This window comes from Pongo pygmaeus, chromosome 5 (assembly GCF_028885625.2).
Source record: "Pongo pygmaeus isolate AG05252 chromosome 5, NHGRI_mPonPyg2-v2.0_pri, whole genome shotgun sequence".
In the NCBI taxonomy this organism is placed as follows: Eukaryota; Metazoa; Chordata; class Mammalia; order Primates; family Hominidae; genus Pongo; species Pongo pygmaeus.
The window spans coordinates 79523414-79538783 of NC_072378.2; the positions used below are offsets into that span (position 1 = coordinate 79523414).

The 15370-nt window shown below is 36.3% G+C and overlaps 1 protein-coding gene across 3 annotated transcripts in view; it reads left to right on the top strand.

Annotated features, from left to right (window-relative positions):
- The first annotated feature begins 293 nt into the window (after positions 1–293).
- Positions 294–15370, top strand: part of TTK (TTK protein kinase) — a 39663-nt gene continuing 24586 nt past the window's right edge. Inside the window, exons 1-10 of one of the 3 annotated variants that reach the window (XM_054490932.2) lie at positions 294–1134; positions 2254–2394; positions 4219–4441; positions 4794–4900; positions 7234–7377; positions 7858–7972; positions 8150–8222; positions 8306–8400; positions 9711–9795; positions 10893–11016. In XM_054490932.2, coding sequence (XP_054346907.1) covers positions 2256–2394; positions 4219–4441; positions 4794–4900; positions 7234–7377; positions 7858–7972; positions 8150–8222; positions 8306–8400; positions 9711–9795; positions 10893–11016 — 1105 coding nt within the window. In that variant the 5' untranslated portion in view covers positions 294–1134; positions 2254–2255. Of the gene's footprint in view, positions 1211–2253; positions 2395–4218; positions 4442–4793; positions 4901–7233; positions 7378–7857; positions 7973–8149; positions 8223–8305; positions 8401–9710; positions 9796–10892; positions 11017–15370 lie in introns of all 3 variants that reach the window. The other 2 variants (XM_054490934.2, XM_054490931.2) reach the window with 2 other exon arrangements.

The window sequence follows — 15370 nt, forward strand, 5'->3', positions numbered from 1 at the left end:
GCAACGGTAAGTGATTAGCCAACCATGGTACAGCAAGTCATTTTGCTCTGCTGAAGCAGAAATACTAGCTAGCTGACACAGAAAGATGCATTAAGTGATTGAGAAGGGCTCTCATGCTAGCTGGGTGGCTATCCAGAGCTGGGAATGTGAGGGTTCTAAGGACAGCTTTGGAGTTAACAAGTGACAGCTGCAGTTAGTTTCCTATACAAACACAAAACCAACCCGTCCTACCACAGAATATATGTCATAATGCTGGCACAACAGACACATCCCTTTTAGTTTTGCAGACGAGGAGTAACCGTTGCCCTGGACCACAAAGCCACTTAGCGGCAGAGCCTCGCACCCGCGAAGATTACTAGGGAGATGTTTTTACCCCTGAGGACACCTGAGCCCTTAAGTGGGGCAGGCTTCGAGGGAGGGGGGCCGATAAGGCGACTTCAGACAGAGCAATCATGATGGGCGCTTGAGTTCTGCGCAGAATTTTGACAAGGGGGAGGGTCTTGGCTTGAAGACAGAGCGAGGAGTAATTTAAGGATAATGGAAGGGCATAAGCGGAAGCTCAAGGATAAAAAGCACTGAAATTCTTGAGCTGGCGGCAGGGCTGAACGTAGCTCAGTGAAAGATCCTTTCTTGCCACATCCTCTCTAAGCCAGGCTGTGAGGACCGCGGGAAACGAAGGAGAAGGGTGGCGGTGGGTTCAGTAAAGGGCCGGCCCAAGGTGCATCTTTTAGGTCCTGATGCTAGGAGCAGCCGTCCCCGCCCCTATATTCCTCTCACTGGGTAGGTTTGCTCGGGAGTGGCTACCTCCCAGGCAAAAATTCGGCCTGGTTAAACTGGAAAGACCAGGAAAGCCCGCCCACCGGCGTCCGGAGAACGCCTGCGAAGTGCCAGCACCCTACCAACCAAGTCGCCGCACGGGTGGGGTCAGGGCCGCGGGCTCTTCCGGGGCGGGCCTCGCCTGGCGCAGGAGGAGGGGCGGCCCCCGTCGCACACGAACCAATCACAACTGACGCTTCTACGTGGCTAGCATTGACCAATAGGAGACCGTAGTGATAGCGACGGGGAAATTCAAACGTGTTTGCGGAAAGGAGTTTGGGTTCCATCTTTTCATTTCCCCAGCGCAGCTTTCTGAAGGTAAGTTCTGTCTCACCGGCGCACCGGCGCACTGAGGAACAGCCGCAGCCGGTGTAGGGGCTCATTGTCAGCGCTGGTCGGTGAGGGGTGGGGCGAGGTGGGGGCAGCTCGGAGCCGGGTATGCGACGCGGCTAAAAGAGCTGGAGGGGGAGGGGATGTCTCGCTGCCTCAGCGGGTCTGGCCGGTGGGGGTGATGCGGGAGGTTTTGTTGAGGAAGTAAGAAGTGGGTGTGGCCCACGCTGGAAAGAAGGGGTGGTGGGGTACCTGCGCACAAGATCGTTTTCCAAAGGACAGCCTCTCTTGTTTTGCGGGTTAGAACTGGGAAAGAAGGGGGTGGCCGTGATCTGACAGTTACCTTTCAAACCTGACTTAAGAGGTGGAGTGATACCTTGCTGCAACTTTATGACTTTTTTTCATTGTTAAACCTGAAGACGGGGTGGCATTGTTATCAGTGACACTGAGTTGGTGTTTGAGAGTCACAAAGATACGATTAACAATAAGACTGCAGACACTTTATTGAACAAACACCACCACCATGCAGATAAGCAAGTGCTCAGTACCAGTACAGTAGTTTCTTAGTGTTAGATTAAGGTAGCAAATCATGATTCTGCTAGATATGCACAAAAATAAACCTGCGGATTTCCTAATTATCAGTAAAGCTCCATCATGTTCATATTCTGCTTTGAAAGCACTTGCACTGGAAGATTTACTCAGAGCAGGCGAATAAAGGAATTGTTATTCCCATTGCCAAACGAATTCTTTATGTCACTACCAGAATCCAAGCAATCTTTATGTGCATGTCGCTACCAGAATCCAAGCAAACACTCCATCGTATTTTTTTTAAGTGACACTAAATTTGCAGATTTCTAGAGTGTGACGTCATTGATGTTATATTGGGGGAAGAGTATACTTGGCCTATGAAACCTTGCTGAATAAATTACAAAGATGTGTACCTTGTTGTTGTGCACTTACCTCCATTAATACTAGCCTGGTAATAGCTGCATTTAGATGTGTTCACAAAACGAATGCTTTAGTCGTCTGGGTTCTAAAAAGCTAGTGCATTTTTTTCTTTGATGCTAGTTAAAGTAGGAATTATGACTAGTTCAGTTTTTTTCTTAGAAATGGAGTCTGAGGATTTAAGTGGCAGAGAATTGACAATTGATTCCATAATGAACAAAGTGAGAGACATTAAAAATAAGTTTAAAAATGAAGACCTTACTGATGAACTAAGCTTGAATAAAATTTCTGCTGATACTACAGGTGAGTTTTTCTTTTCTTTTAAGTTAGTAACTGTTTGTTGGGTATCCTCTAACGTAAAGAAATAGTACTAATCACTTTATTTATAATTTACTCATGTGTTTATTGTCTTTCTCCTCCACTAGAATGCAGGCTACATGAGGGCAGGGTTTTTATCTGTTATATCCACAGAACTTTGAATGGTGTCTGGCACATGGTAGGTAGGCACTTAAACATTTATTGAACAATGATTAATGGGTGAAAATGCCCAGAGTTTAATACTTTAGCTCTTCTAAAAGTATTAGCTCAGAAGCCTGATTCTTTACTGTATTTCAAATGGTTGGTCATTTGAATGGTGACCTTTGGATAATTTTGTTACATGTATACTTACCTTTAAATAGATGAGGAATTGAAAGTAAATGGAAGAACCTGTGATCTAATCATGGTGGCTGACTGTTCACTTTGAAAAAACCTAGAAAATGATAGTTTTAGTGTTAAGCAAAATCTTAATGGAGTATAATTGTGCTTAATTATGTCGCTAACAAAGGTTGTACATCAAAGCAGTTGAGTATTTTAAGTACTGAGGAAGATTCAAAGATGCTTAAAACCATAGTTTCTTTCTAGATGAGAATTTATATATTCACTATGCTACATTGTAATGCATGCTGGGCATCATAGGAATACTAGCATGATAAAACACAAATGTTTTATTTGTTGATTAGAAAGAATAGGGTACTCAGGCATGAGGAATGCATCTGCAAAGCCACAGATGGCAATGTGTGTTTTTTAGACATTTCACAGACTAATTTCTTAGGAAAGCAATAGGAGGTAAAAATAGAAAATTAAGGTCAGGCCAAATTAAATTTAAAACGACAAAGCAAAGTTATGCATGCACTATATTTTAGTAGAAAGTAGAAACAAATTTTATTTATAAAAGTAAAGATGTAGGCTTTGTTGAAAGTGACTGAAGTTAATAGAAGGAATGATAGCTTCTCTGGAAATCTGAATTTAATATTGCTTAGTAATAACCAAAATATCCTGAACAGAAGACTGACATTCAAGTTATCTTTTTAAAAAACTAACACTGAAGAAAGTAGAAAGTACATTTCAGTGTGAACATTTTGTCTGAAGGTTATTCTTGCTGTTTCTGTTGGTTGGGGTTCCACAGAGAGAAACCTGACAGTCACGAGAGGTCCTATAAATTCCAAAGGTCTAGACCATGGTAACTATGAGTTTGTTGGACCAAGAAATTATCAGGGCCTCTAGGAGAAATTTAGGTTACTTGGAGAGAAGAAAATGATTATATCATTTGTTTATTTTTTGTAAAGCTGGTTTGGTTTTACAAGTAAGTATGAGGTATACAGAGATAATGTTGAATGGGTAAGGTTGTAAAGAAGGTTATGTTAGGACTGGAGCAGTAAGTTTAATGAATCAATCATTGATGGGAGAATTTTCTAAGTTAATTAGTACAGGTGGTAGTGGGAGAGATTTAGTTTTCTATGGATAGATAGGATGCTAAAATTATAGTTATCCTGCAACAGCATAAAATTTTCTTAAACTACATACAATTTTTAAAGGCTACTTACAAAAAAACTCACTTATTTTCAAATTTTTTCTTTCCTTCAAAATATATAGCTTTTGGATAAAGTATACCTTCATAAAAGATAAATATACGATAAATAAATTACTTATATTTATATGAACTTTTACAATTTTAAAAAGTATTATAAGGACTTTATGTACATTGATACTGACAGTACAAATGTTTGACTATATTTTGAAGGAAAAATGCAATTTGGCATTTGTTTTATGTCTTTTCTAGTGATATATTTTGTTCCCCTTATTTAGATAACTCGGGAACTGTTAACCAAATTATGATGATGGCAAACAACCCAGAGGACTGGTTGAGTTTGTTGCTCAAACTGGAGAAAAACAGTGTTCCGCTAAGTGATGCTCTTTTAAATAAATTGATTGGTCGTTACAGTCAAGCAATTGAAGCGCTTCCCCCAGATAAATATGGCCAAAATGAGAGTTTTGCTAGAATTCAAGTGAGATTTGCTGAATTAAAAGCGTAAGTATTAGCATTTTAACTGTGTTCAACTATGGTACGTAATATGTAACTACATTGCAAAGAGAGAAAATAAAAAACATGGCAGTATTGTGAGAAAATATTAATTTTTTTACCAAATACTTTTGCTTATAGTTAACAAGAGACTAATGTAAACTCTTTTCTATGCACATTTGCACAACAGTTTACTTATTTTAACTGCCTAAAAAGATTTTTTTAAAATAAATTATTAGTATTTACTTTTATCCACAGAAAAAAGCAATATCCCATGTTTTTTGGAAAATTGAATGAAGCATTATCAAATTTAAGTAGCTATGTTCTTTTTTTAAATTTTGACTCAGGTCTTTTATTACAGTATTCAAGAGCCAGATGATGCACGTGACTACTTTCAAATGGCCAGAGCAAACTGCAAGAAATTTGCTTTTGTTCATATCTCTTTTGCACAATTTGAACTGTCACAAGGTAATCTGAAAATGTCAAATTCAAATTTTAAGTAAAGGATAACTTATTACAACTTACTTCCTAATATTAAATCATATATATGAAGTGGAAATTTGAGGCAAAAGGCATTAAAGTTGATCAGATGAGAATATGGGGGGGAAAATGCCACCTAAACGTAAATGCAGAGAATATCTGTTATACTAGCTTTTCCATGTATAAAGAGTAATCCAGGGAAATGAGCATGAACATTGTGTACGTGCTACTGGGTAGATTCAGGAAACATCTAAAGGAAAGTAGCTGCTTCACTGAGTATTTGTAGGAAGAAGGATATCAGATATTTAAGCTAGAGCTTAAATATCTAGAGCTTACTTAAACTTTTCTTATGCTATGGTTTCATAGCACCAAAATGTACATTAAAGTGTAGCTATGTAACTTGGTGGTCAAGTAAACTATATATATATATGTGTGTGTGTGTGTGTGTGTGTGTGTGTGTATAGCATTAATTGATAGTTCTTTAAAATAAAAAAAGTAAACTGCTGTAGAAACTATTTCTTGCTCACTTGGTTCTTCATAGTCTGGATTTTTTTGGGTAGGACCAAGACAGTCTCTTCCTAAGACATTTTTAACCTGGCCATTCCTTAGTCTTTTCTCATTTTCCAGGGCCTTTGGATACACCCTCAGTCTGCCCTTTGGCCAGGTGTTTCCATTCTCCCACTGCCTTGTTTCTGCTATAACTGTGATCCAATTTAATGCCAGTGATAAACATATTAACACTATTGGAAGAATCCCCATGATGGTTTCCGTAGCAGGGATTGGTCACTGGAGAGTATTCCCCAGGATTGAGCCTGGAGAAAATAATTATATGACTCAGAAATAATTTGAGAACCCTGAATTTTTACCCATTCAGATGATTTCTGAGTCCTAGTAATTGTCTTCTCCAATATGTCCTTTGCTCTATCAGGTTACTTTTTAGAACTATTATCCCTTTCTCCTTTAGGAAAATGGATTCCTCCTTGCTTGTTAGAGAAAATTTGGCAAGGCTTCTTTCTCTCCATTCTACTTGAAAATTTCTTGAGGTATTGTGGCCTCCCAATAACAACCATAAATTTTACATGTTTAGAACACATAAATACTGAAACTCTCAAATCGAGTTATCTGTAAAAAAGACAAACTTTATCTGTACCACTTTATCTGCAATGTGGTAGTAATGCACAGTGATGCAGTGTGGTCAAATGCCTTGCACAGTAATGCAGTGTGGTCAAATTATGATTATTTTGAGCACAGTTGATGGCTTGGCTGTCAGGAAATAATGCAACATCCGTGAAATCCTATGCAGAGTCTGGTGTGTGTGTATTTTTATAGGGATGGAGAACATTTCAGTTTTTACCAGATTCTTAAAGAAATCTCTGATCTCAATACTAAGCTCTCTGATTAATTAAGCTTCTTAATTCTAATCTAAGCCTTTCTCTCTTTTCTTGTGCTTAAATACACAATACATGAAATTCTACCACTACTTAGTAAATGTAGACATAACCACTATCAAAGATATTTTTAAAAATTTATAAACTACCAGAAGCTAGAGATCATCTCTTAAGCATTTTTATACCCTAAGTGCCAAGTGCATAGCATAGCTCAATGGCTCCCATAAATGTTGATAATATTCTGTAAGATATGTGATGTATACATTTAATATTTATAAGTCAAATGCTAGGGGTAAGTTTACCAATTTTTTTGGTAATCTGTCCATACTCAGAAAGGTAATTATGATAGTTCTTCAGTTATTCTGTATTCTTTTTCAGGCTGGTATAGCTGAGTGTGACAGCTAAAGATTAATCTGTATTTATTATGTTTTTCCCTGAAAATCCTTTTGATGGAAGATGCTCTTTAACAAAAGATGTCATCCTTCCCTTACCTAAATGTCTTTATGAATGATACTTATTATAGCATGTTGTAAGAGACTGATGCTCTTGGCACTTTTGTAACATCTAGAACGCCCTCCTGTTTCTAACTGTTGTGATTGGCCTTTGCTGGCCCCTCTTGGTAACTGCTTTGTTACACTTCTGTTACTTCTGAAAGTGGACAGTGGTGATAAACTAATGCAAAATTACCTCAGCTACATATTGCAAGGAAACTATTTGGTATGCATTGTTATCAGAAGAGAGTTGGTTATCTGCATAAAAAGTGAGAGATTGCTTACTTGCCTATGAAATAAAGTACATGAGCCTTGGAATAAATAGTTTTGCTTAAGTCTTTTTGATTTTTTTTTCTAGGTCCTGATGAATACGTATCTGGGTGGTCTGGGTGGTGGGTAAAGATTACTGCCTAAAAATGACAATTATCTTTTGCTTTGTTAGGTAATGTCAAAAAAAGTAAACAACTTCTTCAAAAAGCTGTAGAACGTGGAGCAGTACCACTAGAAATGCTGGAAATTGCCCTACGGAATTTAAACCTCCAAAAAAAGCAGCTGCTTTCAGAGGAGGAAAAGAAGAATTTATCAGGTAACTATTAATGTATACTAATACTTTCCTGTGGTAGGTAGTACTTCAAATAAAGATTCGGGACAATATTTTATAGAAAAATATTATTTATGTAGAATGGTTAAAGTCTAAGATTAAATTGTAAAGGAGGTAAGACTTTGAGAAGTAAAAAAATCTCTACAACCCTGTGCAAATTTGTCTTTTTTGCTAACTAAACTTTCGTTAACACATGAAAAACAACTCTAAGCAAGGGAATTTTTTTTTTTTTTGCTTTTGGAAATAGAGAATGTGCTTTTACCCTGGGGAAATAGTTATATAATTTAAGAGAATTTGAAGAAGTAGTTAGATAATTATCTTGGTATCATCTTCATGTCTGCATATCTTACTTGGGGACAAGTATTTCCTATGAATTGACTTTTAAAATATTCTTATTTGTAAGATCACTTTTTTGTACTTATCTTATTTCTTATAAATTTAATCATAGTTTCAAAATTTTTACAGCATCTACGGTATTAACTGCCCAAGAATCATTTTCCAGTTCACTTGGGCATTTACAGAATAGGAACAACAGTTGTGATTCCAGAGGACAGACTACTAAAGCCAGGTTTTTATATGGGTAAGGAAATGGAAACAGTTTTTAAATGTTCATCTTCTATGTAAGTACATCTGTGTTTTTTAATGTAATTACATGTATCTACATATATGTTTTCATGTGTGTGATAATGTTTAGCAGTAGAATAGAAATACATATTAATATTGTTCTTTGAAAAATTGGTATTTTCTTTCTGTTTAGAGAGAACATGCCACCACAAGATGCAGAAATAGGTTATCGGAATTCATTGAGACAAACTAACAAAACTAAACAGGTAAGTTCCTTTCAATCTGCTTGATTAAGGTGGTGATAGTCTTTATTTCCTAGTTGGTTGTTTAATCTTTCAAATATTTTTAGTCATGCCCATTTGGAAGAGTCCCAGTTAACCTTCTAAGTAGCCCAGATTGTGATGTGAAGACAGATGATTCAGTTGTACCTTGTTTTATAAAAAGGTATGTTGAGTTTTAATTTTTAAAATTTGTTGTCCATATGTGAAGACTGATGGCAGAATGGTCTTAAAGTCTTTTACTGAGTAATAGTAATTAAGATTAAATTTTTGTTCAGTTTTAGAAGATAGTGAGTCTCTAAATGTTGTCAGGAACAAAGGAATGAGTGGAGAAAATAACTTTGTTTTGCTTTTTCACTCATTAAAAATATTCATTAAAGGAGCTTTAAAAGGAAAAAATATTAAGTCAACATTAAGCTTAAAAGACTGATATTTGAGGATTTCTCACTTAAAGGTAGGCTGTCTGCTAAGAATCTCTTCCTGTTTTGTTTGAGAGTCTCCATAACGGGTAGAAGGAGGTCTGAGAACAAATATTTGCTCCAGATAGTTCAAGGGGAGAATCGCTGTCAGTGGGAAAGATGATTATTCTTTTGCTTGAGTCTAGTGCTTCAAGAAGTGGGACAGGTTAGGTATAGATGAAATACTGTTCATCACATCCAGTGTGTTCTCCTTCCCTCAATTTGTCTGCTTATTCCCTGTTAAGAAATGGGAATGTAGCATCTAGCTCAGCTAAAGGAGAGTTATTTTGGCCTATTCTTAATTCTGACCAACATTTATAATATTTATATTGGAAAAGGCTCCTTACAGTGCAGAGAATCATTTTGCAAATAAACTTTAGAAATACAATGATTGTTTTTAGTTAGTATCTTTTATAATTACATTTCTATTATATTTAGACTTGACTAAATATTGAGATTAAAAGAACATTTTGGTTGTCAAGGTTAAGCTTTAAAGTCTTATCACTGTGATTTCATCTTGTTCATCTCTATTTCAAATACCTAGCTCAAGAATAAAGGAGATTTTCTCCCGCTCCAAAAAATTAAAAACAAAAACAGAAAAGCTCCAGCCATTTTCTTGGTTCCTGTTATCAATAGACAATGCTAGGTACTGTGGAGGTGCACAGAAGTGCTATACCCTGGTTCTTATCTTTTAGCTATTTGTAATTGGAAATGTAGTTTCATCTGTGTACTTTGTCTTTCCCACAGTCTAACCCTAACTCCAATTGTTACTGATTAGATAATGAAGAAGTAGGCGATCACCTATCTGTGTCACTTTTGTCATTGCCCAGCACGTAATTTTGTTAGCTAAGTCACTTTTGTATTGGAATTATGTCACTTTAAAAAATTTCTTTTTAAGAGATTTTTTTCAATAAAAAGTGTGTATATTATTAAAAATCCAACTTGAGATGAAAAAATACATTGAAAAATTTTTTTTTTCAAATTTAATGTTAAAATTATTTTGTTTCATGGGTAAAAGACAAACCTCTAGATCAGAATGCCGAGATTTGGTGCCCGGATCTAAACCAAGTGGAAATGATTCCTGTGAATTGAGAAATTTAAAGGTATTTTAATTCTATATCATTATATAAAGCAAGGGTTCCTGATCTGGGAGGATCAGGATTCATGGAGCTTTTTCTGGGGAAAGGGTTTATAAATAGTTCATGTATCTCCAACAGCGTTCCACATACCCCAAGAGCTGTGGGACTACCAGTGGGAAGTTGGTGCAGAAGTCCTAGACTGTGTTTCTCCAAGATTAAGGTGGTAGAGTAAGGATCAACAATCTCTTAAGAATCATGAAGTAATATTTATTATGTATGTGTTTAAGCAGATAGTTGGCCTGGGTTTGGGAATACGTGACTGGGGGAGCTGTTGCCCCCAAGTTTTGTTTTTTGTTATGTTTAATCGTATGATTCTGGTAAGACATCTTAAAAAAAAGTGAGAGAGTAAATTGAGTTCGGGCGGAGGTGAGGACATAAATAATCAATCCTGACCTCCTGACATGGCAGAGCAACTTTGTGTGGACTTAAAGGAAATAATTTTGGTTTCTGGTACACTGTGATTTTTAGTGGTTGTACTATTATAATTGAGTTAAACCCCTGGCATCATGATGTGGGTCTTTTCAATTTTATGTTCTTTGTAATGCCTCCCTCTTTCATGATCTATGCTTTAAGTACTAATTTTTTCTAATCCTGGCTGTCCTAGAGAACAGTGCATAATTGTGTCAAAAAGATTGCTCTCTGGATTTAGAGTAACTACTGTCTTAAGTTATGCAGTTATTAGTTTTGACTGTTATTTTTGGTGATAAAATAGCGATCACAGTAACAAAATACTTAAATCTTTTTTCTTGTCATGAGGCATACTCTATGTTGAATTCAAACTTTCTAACCCTTTCTGTCTTTAAGTGAAATATATTTTAGCAATTGATTAATACATCCACTGAAAGCAAATTGGCCAGATTTATGGTTTTGACTCTTCCCATTTCTCTAATTAATAATTCAGGCAGTTAACTTTTGCTGGGGGTTTGTGAGTCTACATGAAATTATAATAGAAAATTTTATGAGCGATCTATGTATAGATAAGACTTTAGTATATTGAACAGTAAGATAGATTAGTAGTACTACTATTTATGGGACTTTATTTGATTTTCTTTTTCATGTAGTCCGTTCAGAATAGCCATTTCAAGGAACCTCTGGTGTCAGATGAAAAGAGTTCTGAACTTATTATTACTGATTCAATAACCCTGAAGAATAAAACTGAATCAAGTCTTCTAGCTAAATTAGAAGGTAAGAGTGAAAAAATCGGTAGACTTGTATGTTTAGTTAAGAAAACCATTTGATAGCTTGAGAAAGCAGACTAGCCACCTAAGAATTATGATGTGAAATTGTGTCTATGTTCTTTTATCTTGAATTTCAGTTCAGTTATATAGGGTATATGAAAAGTATTGAATCCCTCAGCAAAGGAAATTTATTTACTTAAAAGGTGCATAAAAGAAAGAGTGGAGGGAAAATGCAATGGAACTGAGTTATTTTTCTCAGTTGGCTTGACAAATACTTTCTGGAAGGGATACAGAAGCTGTTTTTTATGACAACTCTCATCTTTTATCAAGCGTTTGGTTTTCTACTGCATGGGTACTGTGATACATGTTCTAGGGATATATAAGTGGATAAAACAGTGTCCCAAGGAGGTTGCAGTTCAGTGTGGGAGATACACAGAGATATATAAATGCAATGCTGAATAGAATGTGGAGATTGTCATGAGAGCCACATAAATGAAATGCTATGAGAATTCAGAAGAGGGAGAAATTAAGGAACTAATTTGGTTTAGGAGAAATAAGGAAATATTTTGTGATGATGGTGAAGTTTGAAGAAACAAATTAGGATTTAAATGGGGGGAAATAATAGAGTATTTCAGATGAAGAGGATAACACAGACAACGAATAAAATGTTTCAGGAACAAGAGACTGTCTAGTTATGCTGCAGACTGTAACATGGGTAGTGTGCAAATAGGAAATAAGACTAGGCGGACTTTGAATGCCATTAGATTTTGTATTTATTTTTAGAATGCAGGGTACCATTAAAGATATTTAAACAGATCATTAATAGGATGATCATTGTCCAGATAGAGGTTGCCAGATTGGATGTATTAATTTTTTATTTGTTTTAATAGGACTGAGGAGGAACTTTGGGACAAAGTGAGGCTTGCCTTTGCCAGGGACTTTGCTAAAAGTCCAATATCCCAAGAATGCCTCAGTCCCAGGCAAGCAGGGACACACACAAAAAAACATTATTTTGGTTGGGAACAGATTCTTATTCCTAGCGTTTGGTGGAAAATGTTTACATTTCATATTTTCTTGGCATCTATCGTAACTGGTATGATTGAGAAAATCATCTTTATCAAATATGCTTGTTAATAGTACTCTCAATACCTAATTTAATGTTTTAAATGAATGCTTGTTGTCTACACTATACCAGTAATACTTTATTAATATAATAAAGCATATAGTCAGAAAACTGCCCAAATCACAAGAGTGCTGCACAATGAAATAACACAAGTGAATGCATACTTGTAACCAATAGCCAGATCAAAAAATAGAACATTACTAACACCTCAATAACCTCCTTGATCCTCTTTCTAAATACCTCTCTCCTTCCAGATATAATCATTATTCTGATTTCTAACACCACAGAATGAAATAATACAGTGTGTATTCTTGTATTTGCTTACTCACTATTGTTTATGGAACTCATCCATGTTTTTATGATGTATAGTCTTGATTTTTATTGCCGTATACTATTTAATTAGTGTAAATATAGTATAATTTGTTTATTCACATGTACATGGATAACAGTTTTTTGTCTAATGAATAATGCTGCTATGAATATTTTGGTGTCTTTTGATTCACATATGTACAAATTTCTATTGAGTGTATTCCAAGAGTGGGATTGTTGGGTTACAGGATATGCATGTGTTCAGCTTTGGAAGATGGTGCCAAACAGTCTGAAAAGTGGTTGTGCTAACCTTAGACCAGCAATTATGTTGCTCTGGCTCCTGTTCTTTGCAATCATTGTATTGGCTTTTAATTTTAGGCATTCTGATGCTATCTAGTGGTATCTATCTCATTGTGGTTTTAATTTGCATTTTGCGTTTCCTTAATGTCTGCTTTTGAACATCATTTCATATATTTATTGGCCATATGGATACTCTCTTGTAACATACTGCAACTCTGTCACCCAGGTTGCAGTCTTGCTAATATTTCTATTGGTTTTTCTTTTTCTCATTGATTTTTAAGAGGTATTTATATGATCTAGATATAAATCATTTGTTGGAATATGTGTTTGTAAGGGAAAACGCATAATTATTTTTCTTTCCCTTTTTAGTTTCTTAGTTGAGACACTCTCCTGAAAATACAAGAACGATTAACAATAGAAAAACAAGCAGAAGTTTGTTAACATGTACTCTACCCATCACCTGGGCGGGTTCAGTTCAGAAATATTTCTTTCTCTCCAAGCAGTGGATTTGCTTAAATGGTATTTTAACAAAGAGCCATAAATCTTAAATATTGGCAAGGCAAAGGAGAGAACAGTTCCAATCTTTAAAAGCAGGAAAATGTGGAAAACTAGTAAAATCTATTTCCAGATTCCGCTGGTGCCTGCTAGTGCTTTCTGGGCCAAAAAGCAAGTGTTGTCTCCAGTAAGGAAAGATTTATATCCTGCCGTCAGGCAAGATATTTCCATATTTTTTAGATTTATCATTTTACCTTTCACCTTCTGATTTATATCTTTCCTGAGTTTAATGTTTACATATGTGTAAGATCAAGTGTCAGGGTTCATTATTTTTCCCATAATGGATATCCAGGTGACCTGGCACCATTTATTGAAAAGATCCTCCTTTACCTCACTGACCTGTTGTAAATTAGGTGATTCTATGTATGGTGTCTGGCTTTGGATTCTTTTCTGTTCCATATTCATTTTTGTCTTTTTCTTTTTTTGAGACAGGGTCTTGCTCTGTCACCCAGATTGCAGTGCAGTGGTGTGATCACAGCTCATTGCAACCTCCGCCTCCTGGGCGCAAGTGATCCTTCTACCTCAGCCTCCTAAGTAGCTGGGACTTATAGGCATGTGCCACCATGCCCGGCTAATTTTTAATTTTTTTGTAGAGATGGGTCTTGCTATGTTGCCCAGGCTGGTCTCAAACTCCTGAGCTCAAGCAGTCTGCCCACCTCAGCTTCCCAAAGTGCTGGGATTACAAGCGTGAGCTATCACACCAGGCCTAATGCTCTCTTAGTAGCTGCACTAAGTCTTGATATCTGTCAGTGTAAATTTTTCAACTTTGTTCTTCAAGACTATTTTGGCTATTCCTGGCCTTTGGATTTCCATATAAACACTAGAATCTATCTTTTGGTTACCACTTTTAAAACATGGGATTGTGATTGATATTCAACTGAACCTATAAAGAAATTTGGGAGAAATTGACATCTTTACAATTAAGTTTTATAGCTCAATAACCTAGCATATCTTTTCATTCATTTAAAGTAATGAGATAATTATTTTCTGTGTAGAGATCTTGTGTATCTTTTGCTAGGTGTATTCTTGAATATTTTTTTAATGCTGATCAGATATTGTTGATATTTTTTGATGCTGTGATAATGAATGGTATCTCTTTAAAAACCTTTTCTAGCCTGAGCAACATAGGGAAACCTTGTCTCTACAGAAAAGTTAGCTGGGTGTGGTGGTATGTACCTGTGGTCCCAGCTACGCAGGAGGCTGAGGTGAAAGGATCACTTGAGCCCAGGAGGTCGAGACTGCAATGAGCCATGATCACATGATCATGCCTTTGCACTCCAGCCTCGGTGACAGAAGAAGACCTTGTCTCAAAAAAAAAAAAAAACTGTGTTGTTAGTTTGTAAAAAATATAATTGATTTCTACTTATTCATGCATTGCCAAATTTACTGAGTAATTCTAATAGTTTTCCATTCATTTTTTGGATTTTTACAGGTACACAGTTACATTTGAAAATAGTATAGCTGGCCGGGCATGGTGGCTCACACCTGTAATCCCAGTACTTTGGGAGGCCAAGGCGGGCAGATTGCCTGAGGTCAGGAGTTCGAAACCAGCCTGGCCAGTGTGGTGAAACCCCATCTCTGCTAAAAATACAAAAAAAAAAAAAAATTAGCCGGGTGTGGTGGCAGGTGCCTGTAATCCCAGCTAATCGGGAAGCTGAGGCAGGAGAATCTCTTGAACCTGGGAGGCGGAAGTTGCAGTGAGCTGAGATCCTGCCATTAACACTCCAGCAGCCTGGGCAATAGAGTGAGACTCCGTCTCAAAAAAAAAAAAAAAAAAGTATAGCTTTTTTCCTTTTGAATCCTTTTAACTTTCTTTTCTATGCCTTGTTATAATTGGTATGACCTCCAGTATAACAGTGAATAGAAAGGGATGATAGGTGCCATTCTTGTCTCATTCCTTATTTTAAGGGAAAGCTGTCAATATTTTATCCTTAGTATGATCATTCCTGTAGAGTTTTGTCCCTACTTTTTGTCAAATTGAGTGAGTTCTGTTTTATACCGAGGCTACTAATAATAGTTTTTTTTGTGTGACTGGGTGTTGAATTTTATCAGTTGTTTTTTCTGCATCTGTTTA